General features: G+C 45.2%; 1 protein-coding gene across 4 annotated transcripts in view; it reads left to right on the top strand.

Moving 5' to 3' along the window:
* The first annotated feature begins 654 nt into the window (after positions 1-654).
* LOC147887505 (putative ion channel POLLUX) overlaps positions 655-16,637 on the top strand; it is a 76,730-nt gene continuing 60,747 nt past the window's right edge. For 2 of the 4 annotated variants that reach the window (XR_015543182.1, XM_087394029.1), the window contains exons 1-4: positions 859-938; positions 1,040-3,006; positions 3,321-3,389; positions 3,489-4,121. Coding sequence is in view for 1 of the 4 variants with exons in the window: in XM_087394029.1 (XP_087250155.1) it covers positions 1,936-3,006; positions 3,321-3,389; positions 3,489-4,121 (1,773 nt within the window). In the remaining 3 variants the exon portion in view is untranslated. Of the gene's footprint in view, positions 830-858; positions 939-999; positions 3,007-3,320; positions 3,390-3,488; positions 4,122-16,637 lie in introns of those variants that run through there. The other 2 variants (XR_015543183.1, XR_015543184.1) reach the window with 2 other exon arrangements.

The raw sequence follows: 16,637 nt of genomic DNA, 5'->3' as shown, positions 1-16,637 counted from the left end.
TGTGAGTCATGCCATAGTGAAACCATGGAGGGTTTTGCTTTATTCAAAAGAAAGATCTTGGTGATACAGGAGTTAGGAGATCTTGGTGATACAGGAGTTAGGAATGCTTTTAAAGGTGAGCAAGCAATACTAAAGGAAATGCAAGAAGCAAGTTTAAATTCCCCCATGCATCTCACTTCCTTTGTATTTTTACAATCAAGTGCAACTAAGCATTGTGGATCTCCCTCACTATTTATGCTCGAGGGACCCCGCATTTGATTTAGCAAGCAAATTGCTGAACTTTGCTCCATGAGAGCTATATATTCATTTTTGTTGTATTTGTTCTTTTATCATAATTTACTCTTTTCTTTTGTCTGGAAGAAGAAGCAAGTTTTCTAAAAAAAAACACACCCATCCCACACTCACCCACCTGTGGTCCTATCGAGGGGCACCTGCATTGGACCGATAGGCACACGGTCCATAGTTGTGGTAAACTACACACCCACACACCCAACCACATGCTAGAACACGAGGCCCGAGCCTCGAAGATTGGACCCGTGATCTTGGGATTGAAAGCCCAATGCGAAAACCACTAGGCCAAAGCCTTGGAGGTAAAAAAGAAGCAAGGTAGCAAGCAAGGATTTGGATTTGATGGGGAGGTAGCAAGTTCTAGTTTATGTTTCCCCCAAAATTTGCAGCTTTGAATTCATCCCTGGTGTTGTAAGATTGAGCAATTGGAGAGAGAAAGATTGGAGGTGGAAGATTGGAAATGGAAGCTCAGATGAATGGATTCAGACGAAAGGACTGGCTAACTGCCTTACTGTTGGTGACTTTCATCTCTTTGCTGCTGGTAAATCATTTGGACATAAATTTGATGATGTTCACCTTTCTGATGTTTTGAAATGATCCCTGGAGCTGTGTGAATTGGCATCTTCACCTGTCTAATGATCCTTGCAGCTGTGAGAATTGGCATCTTCACCTTTCTGATGTTTTGAAATGATCCCTGCAGGTGTGAAAATTGGCATCTTCACTTGTCTGATGTTTGAAATGATACCTGCAGGTGTGAAAATTGGCATCTTGCTGTCAAGATATGTGAGATGATTGGACGAGGAGTGGTGAGGTTGATGAATGCGAGCGTGATGTTTAATTTGTTACCGAGCTGTAGATTTTCCTCCATTCTCATCAGAGAAAAGTCAGAGACACACAGAGTAAGGGAGCTTGAAAACGGCAGAGGATTAGTGAAGGTGCTGTACTCAGAGATTTTGCTTCATCCTCCTCATCAGTGAAAAGTCGAAGAGACAATGAGGGAGCTTGAAAACGGCGTCCCTGAGCTTGAAAACGGCGGAGGATTTGTGAAGGTTCTGTAGATTTTGCTTCATCCGCATCAGAGAAACGTCACAGAGACTGAGAGGGAGCTTGAAAACGGCAGAGGATTTGTAAAAGTTCCGTAGATTTTGTTCATCCTCATCAGGGAAGAGTCGAAGAGACAGAGAGCTTGAAAACGGCAGAGGATTTGTGAAAGCTCTGTGGATTTTGCTTCACCCTCATCAGAGAAAAGTCGAAGAGACAGAGAGGGAGCTTGAAAACGGCAGAGGATTTGTAAAAGTTATGTGGATTTTGCTTCATCCTCATCAGAGAATAGTCGAAGAGACAGACAGGGAGCTTGAAAAATTTGTGAAGGTGCTGTAGGTTTTGCTTCATCTTCGTCTCCATCGATTTCTGCCATTTCTCTGAGCTCAGATCCCACAGCTTCCTCTGCTTGCTCTCGATTTTTTCCCACTCCACTCTCTTTGTCGCCTCGGGAACCCCTCTCCTCTCTTCACGTCACCGATTTCGGCGCCATTCCATGGCTTTTGCTTGACACCACTATGATCTTCTCCTCGCCTCCATCGCCGCACTTCTCTTGGCAGGCATCGCTTGTCTTGCCGCGAGCTTCTCGCAGACCTGTGAAGTTTTATGGGAGGAGAAGGCGTTGCCATTTCGCCGCCCGGGGTCCGGATGATGCCGAGATTTGATGGTCTGCCGGAGGAGCTCTACGATGATTTGCAGAGTCCCTCCCAAAGATCAGTCGATGACTCTCGCCGGCTGCTCAAGAAATCACGCTCCATTTCCGCCTCAAACGCCAGAAATGACTCAGCCATGTACCGTTTTCCGGGGCCGCTGCTCCCCACAGTCAGAAGGCTGAACAGCTCACCCGCTTCGTCAACGAGAGATATCGGAGACGGAGGACTCAAATCCACAGCTCGCATCAGTATACCGGCTGTGAGGCTCGAAAACATCAATGCGGCGGACGGTAGTTCGTCTCCTGTAAATGGAGATCAAACATATAGCGATCAAGAGCTTGACGAGTCTTTCGGAGAGCCAACCGCTTCAAGCCCCATTTTCAGCCACAGAAGCGGGAACGGACACAGGATCAAGGAAGGGGTGCCGAAGGATATTGCGGCCTCTACGGTCAGTGGAGAGAGTGTCTCGCTTCCGGCAGACTCTCCGAAAGCTCACGCGGAGTCTTCACTAACTGCAAGAGAAGCATGGAAGCACAAGTCCAGAGCAGAAACGGATTTGCACGATTCCTTGCTCATGCGACCGGCGAAATCCCTGAGAACAGCCGCAGGTCAGATAACCGGGAATGGACAGCTCAGAGGAAATCACACAACAGGTGGAGAGGAATCACTGTTGGAGGGGGGAACGTTTGCCAGTCGCCGTGCGTTGAGTCGCTCCAGGGTTTTTTCGCAACTTCCTAATCAGCCTCAGGCCTCATCTCCTCAGCGTCCGGAGAAAGCAGACTCCAAATTCCAGGACGGTGGATTGCCAAACAACAATAGAAGGAGAAGGATTCCAGATAATTCTGATTCCAGGCAGTCATCGGATGGATGGTTGAATGAGATCAGACGACTGCCGCAAACTGCTGCAAATTCCAGTACTCCTAACTTCCCATCGTCCAAGCACAGCCTTTCAAAAATAGGGTCTTTCGGTTGGTGGATCGCCGGACACAACAAGACATTTTGCTACTACGTGGCCCTTAATCTGGTATGCTCCCACGATCTCACCTGTGATGTTAATTCAAAGCTTAGCGGCTGCATGGACGGTGTTGCGTCTGTGTGGATTAGAGTAGTGGGAAATTTCTGGTTCTTGGTTATTTTCTTCTTTTATGGGTACATGCGAAGTTCAACTGTAGCTGGCGCAACAGAAAACCAGCTACCTCATCGTATCACAACTATGAGATATATTCCTTTTCAACAGCATAGGAAGAACAAGAGTCTTCCCTCTGAAAAAAATGAAAAATTACAAATGAAAAATTACAAAAGGAGCGGTGGCTGATACGTGAACATTGCTCTTGACAGTTTGTGATGGCTTGCGCATCGTCCTTGCTATACGCTGTGGCTCAACATCAACAGGTCATGCTTCTAAAGGTAGTGAACGGTCTCTTCCTTTTCTTGCACTTGCAGAGCTGCATCTGATCATGTTTCTTTGGCGTCATTGTGTGAGAAGTTTGTGTATATGGCTTGCAGACCGAAATTGCTAAACTTAAAGAATACAGAGTAGTCAGTCGTCAAAGCTTTGAAGCTGTGGAGAGCTATATGGACTTTCAGCAAATACCAAGAGTATTTGACACTGAAGCAGAAATTCCAAATGGAAGAAAAATCTGGAAGTTGTACTTTTGTGTTTTGGTTTTGCTCGTCTGTGGATCTTTATACTCTAATGCCATCCCATGGTTGATCAGAAAGCCGACAGACAATAAGAGCACAGAAGAAGAAGTGCCTCTTAGCAAGCGTGTAGCATATCTTGTGGATGTACTTTTCTCTACACATCCATATGCGAAGGCAGTGGCCCTCCTCCTGGCTACTTTGTTGCTGATTGCTTTTGGAGGATTTTCACTATTTGCAGTCAGTGATGAGAACCTGAGTGACGCTCTATGGCGGTCCTGGACATATGTGGCAGATTCGGGAAATCATGCAGACAGTGTCGGCCTAGGGCCACGCATAGTATCTGTGAGCATCAGCATTGGAGGAATGCTGATATTTGCCCTTATGCTCGGTCTTGTCTCAGACGCAATATCTGAGAAAGTCGATTCTCTACGAAAGGGTAAGAGTGAAGTGATTGAAAACAACCATACTCTTATTCTTGGATGGAGCGACAAACTGGTGAGCTTTGATACACATTAATTTTTTCAGGCGTGCTTTTTTTTGGTTCTCGTTGTCTCCTTTTTTTGTTCCCGATGATCTGGTTATATCCTTTTAGCTTTCTCCCTTGCACGAATGGTTGGTTTTACTATGGTCAGGTCACGACTGATTTCACTTTCATTTCCTAGTTTGGCAGATTGTCTTCCCATTTGTCTTTCTAGTGTGCTTCTGGTCCACTCTGTACTTTCTGAACATTCACCGGCCTTTTACATGAAAAATTTCTTTCAAAGGACCTCTTTTCAGTCTGAGATTCATATGAATAGCATGAGTTATTATTGTGTGTGTAAGCTAATAGAGGAAGCAAGGATACAAGCATTTTGTGAGTGTTGAGACTGCTGAAGCCAGGTCACTCCACTATTTTGATTTTGTTGGAGGCTGGAGCTGAATTTCAAGGCAGTATCAAAGAGGTCATGTCAGTCACACTACTGTATTGAAGTTCCACATAACAGTACTGTGTAGAAAGCTTTACTTTCTTGTAGCACACAGTGGGCTTTCTGTTACAAATACACCCACTGTTGGGCGTTGATGACGTCAGTGGGGATGTCGTAGTAGCTAGTCCCTACTATGCGTGATGGACTTTATGGTTTCAACCTTGTGAATGACTATCATGAGATTGAAACTGCACTGTGTTTTTAGAGGATGAGTTTGGGGATGTCATAGTAGCTAGTCCCTGCTATGCGTGATGGAGTTTATGGTTTTCAATCTTATGAGTGACTATCGTGAGATTGAAACTGCACTATGTTGTGTTTTTAGAGGATGAGCTTGGGAATGTTCCTGGATTCATCTAGGTATATAGATGAGTTTGGGCATGTTGCAATAATTCTTTCTATCTTAACTGGTGCGTTGCCCTATCAGCTAGATGGTCTAAGCATTTTTTTGCTTAGTTGCTCATTTGGGAGAGACTAAAATGAAATCGTATCTTCACCTCCAGAGTGCCGACAGAAACTCAGTACGAAAACCTTGGTATAAATGACGCTCAAGTATGTGTGGGTGTGGATTTGTATGCCTGAGAGCATATGTTTATTTTATGGTCTACAGCCATTGTTGGGCGTTGATGACGTCAGTGGGGATGTCATAGTAGCTAGTCCCTGCTATGCGTTAGGGAGTTTATGGTTTCAACCTTGTGAATGAGTATCATGAGATTGAAACTGCACGATGTGTTTTTAGAGGATGAGTTTGGGCATGTTCTTGGATTCATCTAGATATATCTATTGTGAGTGTACTCGGTATTGACTACTTCCATTGCTAGATGCACCAAGTCCTAGCTTTACTTCTTCTATCATGCATAAACAGCTAAGTCCAAAGGGGGGTGATCTCTGAGCAAATGACGTTTTTTTTCTTGTTCATGTATTGGAATCATGAATGCCAAAGACAAGTGTCTGTCTTTGCACTTGCCATGTGGGCTTTAGTCAGGAGAGTGACCCTTGGTATCATGCATAGAAACATTGATCCTTGAATTGAACTTGGATGATCATTGTACCGACTGAGGGACATATGTAATATCCCCTTGTTTTGTTCAAGGGCATGCAGTTGCTTATAAATATAAATAACAATAGTGACCATAGGAATTTATCCTCTAAGAGTTTTGTGAACTTAACTTTACAGCTAGTGTAAGCTCTTGTAGTTTCTTGGATCTTAGCATTACTTAATCTTCTTTAGGTTTAGAAGTCAATATCTATGATACATGAGAACAACCTGAGTATACTGTGTTGAATGTCATACGAATGCCTCACATTGACTCAAATAACTCTGATATGGCGAAATATGGAGAGATGATTCCCTATTCTATAGGTTCTCTCGTCTTTGCACAAGTAAGATTGCATTTATCTCTCAATTTAGTATTTTAATCCTATTGCTACTAAGGCTATAATACAAGAAAAGTAATGAAGAAACTCCACTCGTCCTTTGTTGTAGTTGTTAGATCTTAAGAATTTTGGCTTCAGGTATGTTTAGGATCCTTGATCATAGAATCAAAATTCAAAGTGGGGAGCTTCATAGCCCATTTGCTTTTAGTTTTTAGGTTTGTCCTATTTTTGGAGTTAGTTCTGCTACAAACACACACACTTTTTTTTTTTTTTTTTTGGGTGAAAATTTTTTTGATGCTTTATATTTCAGACTAACTATCCCAAAATGGGATGTGGCCAAATACATCAAGAGAAGATCTTAGTATATGACAAGTATACATCAGAGTCTATGTAATGAGTTTGCAGACAATCATAGAGAAATTGCGGCAAGGAGTGCCTGAAAAAAGAGATTGTCGAGAAAGTAGGATCACCAAAGACTCTATGATTTCTGTCCTTCCATAGAGTCCAGAGTGCCCAGTAGCAAACCCAAGTGAAAAATAAATCAAACTCTTGTCTAGGTGGGTGAATCCCAAAAAGCCACAAAAACTTCCCAAAAGCAGTATTTGGAAATCTGGTTCTCAAACGCTCCTCGAGGAAGCTCAAGAAATCACGAGTGTGGGAGCAATGCCAAAAAAGATGAGGCACTGATTCCCGTGGAGCCAAACATTTGCGGCAAACAGTTGGAGCAATGTGTTTGCGTGCCTAAAGCTGCCCATACGGAAGAACCCCTAGCAAAACTCTCCACACACACACACACACACACACACACACACATAGGGTTAGAAAGCCATTAGAAGGGAAGAAATAATAAAAAATTGTGTTGCTTGTCCAAGTCCATACAAGGCTATGTGAGTGCAGCATAAAAGATGTGCATCATGGACTGAGCAGGGGTGCTGCACATACACTTGTCTAGACCTGGTTTAGTTTTGACATGCATGGTTTTGTTGGTTGGCCCAAGCCACAAAAAGCCTGATGGGTGTTATGCACCCGATGCATGAACTGGCATAAGAATGCTGAGTTCTTGATGTTCACCTTTGCTTGCACAGAAGGATGTAAACTCGCAGGAGGTAGATTTGCCACCATTGATCTCAGCTGTCCAAGCTTTTGTCCTATCTTGCTCTTATCTCGTGCCTTAAGCTCTTGACTATTAAAAGAACTCCACTTTCCTTCTTTGATGCGGATGTAATCTGGGGGACCTCCCAATGAAAGTGAATTGAGGGGTTTTGCAAATGCTTGTGTGCACAAGTTGCAAGTTGTGAAAGCTTTGTGGCTGACCTTATGGGAGTGGGTTGTGCTGCTGCCTACCTGAGGGACACAGATTTCTGACACACATACACTAAGTTCAATGGGTGAGCTGTGAGCAGATAAATTTTTTCCTCATCATGTGTGCCTGGATCGCTGATGCCAAAGACAACTGTTGGTTTCTTTGCAACTGCCATGTGGGCTTTAATCAAGGAATTGACACTTGGTATCAAGTCTTAAGTCTATATTGATATTTTGAGATACGAACAAGGCTACTGGAAAACTTTCCTAGCCTTATCGATGTTGGAAAGGTCACCTCCCCATCTGTAAGCCTCCATATGAGAAGAGTGTGGGGGAGGGAGACCTAGGGCATGTGCCCAAAAGAAAGGTGAGAGGGGGCTGCCACATGGGCAGCAAACAGGCTGCCATGTGGGCAGCACACAGCAGCCTGGCAGAGGCGCAGCATGCCGTGGATATGTGGGCTGGAACAGGCCCTTGATAGATGCGCACGGGAGGCAGAAAAGAGCTGGCACATGGCGCAGGATGGCGGGGCAAAAGGCACCTGCACAGAGCACCACAAAGGCCCTTATATAGGGCAGGAGAGCCAGCCAACCAGGCCGACCAGAAGGTTGCTGGTTAGGGCTGGTCAGACTGGCCAAGTCGGCCTGCATAAGGGGCTGGGCCCCTGCATAGAACTAAGGGCAAAAGCCCCGGTTTTAAGGGCCCCAAGGGGGCGGTTTTTGACAAACCAAGTCGGCTAGGGAGGGGCTGACTGAGTCGGCTATTTGCCCCTCTCCTGGTCGGTTATTTTGGGCAGGTCTGGGGACTATAAAAGGAGGGCCTCCAGGCCCTCATTCATTATCTTCTGGAGCAGCAGATCTACAGTGGACAGGAGCAGCAGTTAGGGCTTCCTTGGGCCTATTCCCAAGAGGTAAAGGAGACCTAAAGAGAACTGCAGACTGAGCTAGTAAGTGCTGCCCAGCTAGGCTGGTTTTCAGACAGCAAGGTGGAGAAGAACATTCTGGACAGAAAGTCTATAGACGCTTGAGGTGGAGCACGCGGGCTTGAGTCTAGAGATATCCGGCAGATAGTAGAAGTACCTGTGGTGAGATCAGAGGACCACACCATTGGTGGGACTCTGGATCTCTCTCTTTTGTTGTGTCCATAGTTTTGGACGGAAATATATTGTTTTGGTAGCTTCTATATCTTGCTGTTTCATTGTCTACTGATGAGTCTGCACATTTATGTGATGCACATTAAGTAAAGAAGTTTGTGATTCCACTCCCCACACACACTATGTGAGCTCCTGGGCTATTCTATCAGTCTTCCGCTGTGTGTACCCTCTGTTGGTTGATTTCTAACAATCAAAGCTGACTCATGCTCTGCCATAAGCACAACAATTTATGAATATTGCCATCTCAGCAGGATAATTTTCTTCAACTATCATCATCAACAATGTATAATTAAGCATGAGAGATCTTTTTATTCATAAGAAATAAGTCATTTTTCCAAGAAACGGTTCAAAATCATAGTGAAGATTTTGACGATCTTGTTTTATCCACAAAATAAACTTTCATGACGTAGATCAGGACCTCAGGTGGGAGGACTTCTAAAACTTGTAGGAAATATCTATGCTGCTTCCCTTTTTTTCTAAATTTCAAGAACAATACTGTCATAAGTCTTCATAATGAAATTACCAGCGAATGTATAAGACAGACAAAATGTTGAGAGCTCCTAGCTGGATGCAGTCGCAATCTTGCTGTAATCCAATTTGGTCCATCTTCGTGTTGTGCAGGCTGCCTATGCTGATCCTTGGCAAGGCTGCAACACAAAATCCAATTGTAAACGACAGCAGGCTGAGAGTGTGTCCACAGAGATGATGTTAGGTGATTTTTATTCAAGATTTGGGGACATATTCAGGATCTGGCGACCTATTCATCCAATTCCAAGGAGATTTGGGAGATTTGGTCAGTTCCAATTCTGGGTAGATCCAAGAGATCTGGCTAGTCCCAGATCCAAGAGATGCCAGATCCAAGAGATCTGACCAGTTCTAGATCCAGGAGATCTGGCTAGATCCAGCTACAAGAGATATGAGGACCGAGCATAACAGGATGATGTGCAGGCCAGCTGGAAAGATGGTCGGGCCAACCATTAGTCTGTAAGAAATCCTAGATTTACTATATTTAGAACTGTGCTAAGGAACAGAAAAGACTGAGATAGCAGAGAGCAAAGGAATAATGATATTGCTTGAATGTCTGTAGGGTGGATGTAATTGTCATCCATACAATTTGGCCTCTCTTATATAGAGAGTGAAGAGTCACACATGAAAAGGTGTGAACTCCAAAGGGTATGTGCATGAAGAGGTGTGTACCCCTTGTGAAGGGTGTGACCCTTGATGAGAGGGTACATTACAATAGGAATGTCTCTTCATTAGAATGTCTCTTGTGAAGGGTTGTGCCTCATTAGGAAGTGTCCCGTCGAAAGGTTATACCCTTCCACAAGTGTCCATTCATTAAACCATCCATAAGTCTAGAAAGAGAAAGGAATACGTCACAGATCGTGACATCCCCTCCCACTCAAAAGAAGACCCTGGTGGAGATAATGAACCGATGTAGAAAATATCATGGTAGATTCTGAAAATACTGCTGTAAAAGATCAGGGTACTGCTGTAAGTCTTCATCAGACTGCCAAGTAGCGTTGGAGTCGTCCAGATCTCACCAAAGAACAAGGAATTCCGTGATAAGTCGATGTCGAGTCTCTCGCTGTCGATGGTCCAGAATACGCTCAGGAATAAGGAGAACATAATCGTCTTCAATTTCTGGGACATAATCACCTGCAGGAGGAACTGCTTCATCGCCTGGAATGTACGTCTTTAGCCAAGAAATATGAAATGTTGGATGGATTTTACCCCATGAGGGTGGTAATTCCAATTTATAACTTAAAGGTGAATTTTTCTTGACGATCCGGAAAGGTACATAGTATCTTGGTCGCAACTTAGGAAACACAGACTTAACCGTCTTATAGCGATGTGGGGCTACAAATAATAGCACCATGTCACCAGTATTAAATTCCAGGTGACGTCTATGTTTGTTGGCAGACCGTTGATACCGCTCTTGCGCTTTTCGCATATGATCCCTGACTTGCAGTAGAATGTCTTGCATTTCTTGAACCAATTGATCAGCTAGGGCCACTCGATGTTGAAGTACAAAATTTGTTGGTACAATCGGAGTGTGTCCATAAGCTGCTTGGAATGGAGTCATGCTGATGGCACTATGGAAAGAGTTATTATAAGCAAACTCAAGGAGTGGTAGATACTCTTCCCAGGCTGCGAGGCGTGACTGAACATAATGTCGAAGCATTTCTTCCAAAACTTGGTTGACTCTTTCAGTCTGGCCATCTGATTCTGGGTGGTAAGCTGAACTGAACAGTAGAGTTGTACCCAAAGATTCGAACAGTGAAATCCAGTGAAGAGTTTGGCTATGTCCGGAGCCTGTGCACTGCTTTTGCAAGCAACAAAGTGTGCCATTTTGGACAAGCGATCAACAATTACCATAATCTGAGTGTTACCTCGGGAAGATTGTGGTAGTGTTGTAATGAAATCCATGGAAATACTTTCCCACCTTTCAGTTGGAACTGGAAGAGGCTGAAGAAGTCCTGTTGGAAGTCGTCGACTTGCTTTCATTTGTTGACAGGATAAGCAAGATGTAACCATGTTGATGACATCTCTTTTCGTCTGAGGCCAGTAGTATGTTGCACTGAGTAAGCGATAAGTCTTATTGATGCCTGGATGGTGCCTGGATGGGCAGCATAAGGAACTACATGATGCTCTTTTAACAAAAGACGTCGAACATCCTTGTCATGTGGTACACAGACGCGATCTTGATAATACAGAAGGTCGTCCGTATAAGAATAGGATGAGAAAATCTTCTGTTCGGAAGTCGAAGGTTGATCTTTTGAAAGAACCTGTACTGCGGTGCCGAAGTCTTTATCATTGAAATACTTTCCTTTGAATGAATTCGGAACATCCACAGATAATGTAGAGATTACCATGGCTGATGCTAGAGGTAACCTACTGAGAGCATCTGCAACTACATTGCGTAGTCCTGGTATGTACTCAATGGTCATGTGAAAGTTGGCCAGAAACTCAACCCAGCGTGCTTGTCGAGCGTTCATGACTGGCTGAGTAAAAATATACTTGAGAGAGTGGTGGTCTGTTTTGACCACAGAGTCGGCACCCATGAGATAATGTTTCCAAGAGCGATAAGCATGTACAACAGCAAGAAACTCCTTATCATAGAGCGGATATCGGGTTTGGATATCAGAATGTTTATGGCTGTCAAAAGCAATAACTCTGCCTTCTTGCATCAAGACTGCTCCTGTAGCGATGTCAGAAGCGTCGGTCATGACCTCAAATGGAAGATTTGGGTCAGCAATAGCCATAACTGGTGTAGTAGTGAGTGCTTGCTTGAGTTGTTGGAAACTATACTCTGTTTCGGGAAGCCATTGAAAAATTGCTGTGCTTTTCAATAATTCGGACATAGGAGCTGCGATTTCGGAAAACTGATAGACCTTTGTATGGTAGAAGTTTGCCAATCCGAGAAAAGAGCGGACATCATGAACATTCTTAGGAGTAGGCCAGTTGCGGATTACCTCGACCTTCTTGGGATCCACAGAGATACCTTGAGCTGAAATAACATGTCCCAAATATTCAAGTTGGGTCTTGAAGAACTCACTCTTCTCAATGTTGATGTAGAGGGAATTTGCGCGGAGAACTTCAAAAACTTGGTGAAGATGTTGTTTGTGCTCATGTAGGGATCTGCTGAAAACGAGGATGTCATTGAGGTAAACGATGACGAACTGATCGAGGAAAGGCCTGAAGATGTCGTTCATTAATGTCATGAATGTGGTCGGGGCATTGTTTAACCCAAAAGGCATGACCAAACATTCATAGTGTCCATACTTTGTTCGAAAAGCTGTCTTGTACTCATCGCCTTCTCGTATATGAATTTGATGATAACCTGAATGAAGAAACCTGAACGAAGATCAATCTTGGAGAAGTGTGTTGCATGTAGAAGTTGATCGAAGAGGTCATCAATGCGAGGCAATGGATACTTGTTTTTGATAGTGAGCTTGTTGAGGGCTCGGTAGTCGATGCAGAGGCGCATTGACTTGTTCTTTTTTTCCACAAGTAATACAGGAGATCCGAAAGGGCTTCGACTGGGCCGAATGTGACCTTTGTCGAGTAGCTCGGTGACCTGTCTTTGGATTTCTTGATTTTGAGTGTGAGAAACCCGATAAGGAGGCTTCGACGGTGGATTACTGCCGGGAATAAGTTCGATTGGGTGATCCACTGGTCGTCGAGGTGGTAACTGCTTTGGCAATTCCTGTGGAAAAAGATCCAGGTAAGGCTGGAAAAAAGGTTGGTTGAGGTATTCAGAAGGATCCATAGCTGGTGTCTCCTCGACTGCCGTAACCAATAGAAGTGAAGTCTTTGCTTGGCGTTTACGAACCCACTTCTTTACTTGTAGGGCAGAGGCAACTGGGGTTGAAGGAGAGTCCCTAGAACCAGTTAGCTCAATAAGTTTTCCCTGGTGGACAAACTGGATAGTATGGCTGCGAAAACTGATTGATGGATCATAGTCGTAGAGCCATTGTTGTCCGAGTATGACATCGTACCGAGAAAGAGGCATGATGTCGAAGTTCAACTTGTCCGTATAATGTTGGATGCGAAAAGACAAGTTTTTGATCCTGGTGTTGCACAAGAAAGTTGTTCCATTTGCGAGTTCAATCTGATAGTCCATGAGACTAGGACTAGTGGTCAACCGAAGTTTATCGACCACAGAACTGGCTAGGAAATTATGAGAACAGCCACTGTCGATGAGGATGGTGATCGTTGTTCCACGAATCGATCCTTGAACACAAAGTACTTGAGTGGCCAGGGAAGGTTCGGGGTTGCTGGCAAGGCTAAGGTGGATGGTATTCGCCATTCGAACAGCTTTGCCTTTCTTGTCTTGTGCTGAGGTAGCATCTTCTTTTGGGGAAGTGCTTGGTTCCATATTAGAATTTTGCTTTGGTCGCTTGGGACAATCGAACCATCTATGGTCGCCTGTACAGATGGTACAAAGTCCTTTGGAGCTGGAGTTGTTCTTCTTGTCAGTGGCCGCACCTTTATGTTGGGGCTGTCGGTAATGACTTTGTGAAGAAGAAGAAACACGATCCTTGGGGGAGTGCTTCTGTTGGAATCCAGCAAATGATTTCTGAGGCTTCTGGGGATCTTGAGACTGTCGCTGACCTTGATTACCGAAGTTTTTGCGAAACCTGGTGTTATCTTGAGGGCGAGCACCTTTGGCCATAGGAGAGTTCTGTGTGCGATTAGCACTCTGCTTCCCTGTGTTTAGGAAATCTGTAATGCGCTCCGCGTAAGCAATAGCGCCATCTGTGGTGGTGATATTGGCTTTAAGAACATCAATGCGTAACGAGGGTTGTAGGCCTGAGATGAAAGCATGAAGGCGATCATCCTCAGTTAAACCATCAATCTCTAGTACCAATGTGGTGAATTGAGAGATATAAGAAGACAGGGAACCCGTTTGCTCCAACTGTCGAAGTTTTGATCGTGCTTGGAAGTCCGCATTGGCAGGTACAAACTGCTTACGGAGCACGTGTTCAAAACGTTCCCACGTTAACGCACTTTTTCCGTTCTTTAAGCGTCTTTGCCACCATAGAAATGCTGTATCCTTCAGGAGGGAGGCTGCCAAGGCGATCTTTTTGCCTTCCGTAAGGTCAACAGTGTCAAAATACATGCGCATTTTGGCGAGCCATTGGTCAACAGTTCGGCGATTACGTTGACCAGTGTAGGCTTCTGGAAGTTTGACGTCAAGTCGTTTTGTTTTGGAAGCTTGAAGTAATCGGTAGAGAGTACGCAGTTTAGTATTTTCTACCTCGGGGGGGAAAGATTCCGCATCGTCGTCGGGTTGCGTCACGTCGTCCTCTGTATGTGCTGGACTTCGAGAATCTTGGAGTTGTTGAACTTTTTGAACCAGGTCGGAGATGCTGTCCTGAAGCTGAGATATTTGAAGTTGCAATAGAGATTCACTTTGGGTGTTGCCTTCAGGGGTCTTTTTGGGACTTGATTCTTTAATCTTGGGAGAGGCTTCACGCGAGCGGTGCGACATGTCGGAAATCCCTGTGAGAGAGGCGCGAACTTGCGCTCTAGTTTGTACCATCCCTGAAAGAGGATTCGGGCTGCTCCCTGAGGTTGCTCATATTGGAGGGGGCAGGCGAGGCAGGATGGAACCACCCGTGGAAATCTGGTAAGGGAGGTCCTGTCGGAGGTAACACTGGAGATTCTGAAAAAGGTGTTACTGCTCGTGATAAGACAGGGGTAGGTAGCAGAGTCCACGGATCTGAAAAAGGGTAAGGAGCTGCTGTCGGAAGAGGAGGATATCCAGGGGAGGGAGTGCCTTCAGGATGTAAAGACTGACTTGGAGAAGGTACACCCTGTAGAGGAGGATATCGGGGAGCTGAAGGAGGTGGAGAGTACCCTGGGGATGCCGAAGGTGAAGGGTAAAACTCTCTCCAAAAATGAACAGCAAACTCCTGAGGAATATCGTGTTCCGGATATCTTCGTGTCTCGTGGAACACAACCTGTACTGTGCTGAGGAAATAATGTAACTGAGGTGCCTCACGTAGAAGGTAGAGGATGTGATCCAAGTCACTCGGAGGGCACGTGACACAGAAGACCCAAGATGCAAAGGCTCCAAAATGGGCTGGCTGTGCAATCTGAACACGATATTGTGTAGTAGCAGGTGCCTGAGGTGTCCTTGAATGGCCGGGTGAATTACCAGGGGTTTCCATGCTTTAATGTGGATTCTTTCATTTGCTGTAATTTGTTAAAAAGAATCCTGAAAAAGCAGATTGGAAAGGCTCCACCTGGCAATACTTTAATCTGCCAAGTGATTGCGTAGAAGAAGGCTGCAAATCGTTGTCCGGAGGTCCATGTTGCAGTGTTTTGTGAGGAGTGCTCGAGGCTGGTCTGGTCCGGGCTGTCAATGGGCTGTCTTCATTGCGAGAAATGTGGCAATTGGTGCTGAATTGGCAGGGTGTAAATGGCGAAACAAGGAGAGGCAGCAGACTGTCAGGAAATCTGGTATGCAGGGTCAGCGAAAATGGCGAAAGAGGGCCGGGCAGCGTAGGCTGATAGGATTGTGCTGTCCGTACAGAGTGTACGGGACAGGCTGTACGGCCTGTACGGCAGGCTGTACGGCCTGTACGGCAGCACCAAAAAAAGATCGTACGGACTTCCTGCGCAAAAATCGTACGGCTGGCTTGCGCAAGCGTACGGCTGGCTGCGAAGAGGCGCGAAATGGCGCAGGAGGGTACGGCCGTACGGCTGACGTAGGCTGCGCAGGCTGGCTGTCCAGGAATTCGTACGTTGCGGTTTTTTTTTGGGCTGAATGTTGCGACGATTCGTTGGGCTGCCTAAAGGGTTATGTGCCCCAAATTAATTTGGGGGTTTAGTTAACCCTAGGGTAGTTAGGGTAAACCTAGGGGTAGGGGATGGGTTTAATTTTTGTCCCTTTTTACCCCTCTAGGTACCCTTTTTGTAGGTACTTGGGCCTAGGAGGTGTGCCTATTCGAAGGGGTGTGACCCTTGGAATAGGTGCACCTGTTCATGAGGGGATATGTCCCTATTGTTAAAAGGGGTGCGACCCTGCATGAATAGGTATGTCCCTTTGCCCACGATGGGGTATGTCCCATGAGTGAGGAGTCGAGACTCGTCACCAAAAGGTGTGTCCCATGGTGGAAAAGGCGCTTCCCTTGGTTTCGGGACAGCCCAAGCACCTGAAAGGACACGATTTTGGTCGTGTCCATTCACATCAACTTGTGATGTGAGGGAGATGGAGAGGCCAGGATGACTTTAGGCCGGGTAGGCGTTAAAAAATTTTACGCTCATCCTCTCCATCTCTTCCATGCACAATGTGCACGGATGTCCTTCTAGCGGCAAAAATGTGTCAGATCAGCGCTAGAAGGTGGGGGGCATTTCCTACAGGCAGGAGCGAATTTTGCTCTGATACCACTGTAAGAAATCCTAGATTTACTATATTTAGAACTGTGCTAAGGAACAGAAAAGACTGAGATAGCAGAGAGCAAAGGAATAATGATATTGCTTGAATGTCTGTAGGGTGGATGTAATTGTCATCCATACAATTTGGCCTCTCTTATATAGAGAGTGAAGAGTCACACATGAAAAGGTGTGAACTCCAAAGGGTATGTGCATGAAGAGGTGTGTATCCCTTGTGAAGGGTGTGACCCTTGATGAGAGGGTACATTACAATAGGAATGTCTCTTCATTAGAATGTCTCTTGTGAAGGGTTGTGCCTCATTAGGAAGT

Source organism: Dipteris shenzhenensis, chromosome 23 (genome assembly GCF_047967505.1).
Source record: "Dipteris shenzhenensis isolate YYH24624 ecotype China chromosome 23, Dip_SZ_1.0, whole genome shotgun sequence".
In the NCBI taxonomy this organism is placed as follows: domain Eukaryota; kingdom Viridiplantae; phylum Streptophyta; class Polypodiopsida; order Gleicheniales; family Dipteridaceae; genus Dipteris; species Dipteris shenzhenensis.
Note: the sequence above shows the minus strand (reverse complement) of the source record. Positions and strands in the feature narration are given on the sequence as shown.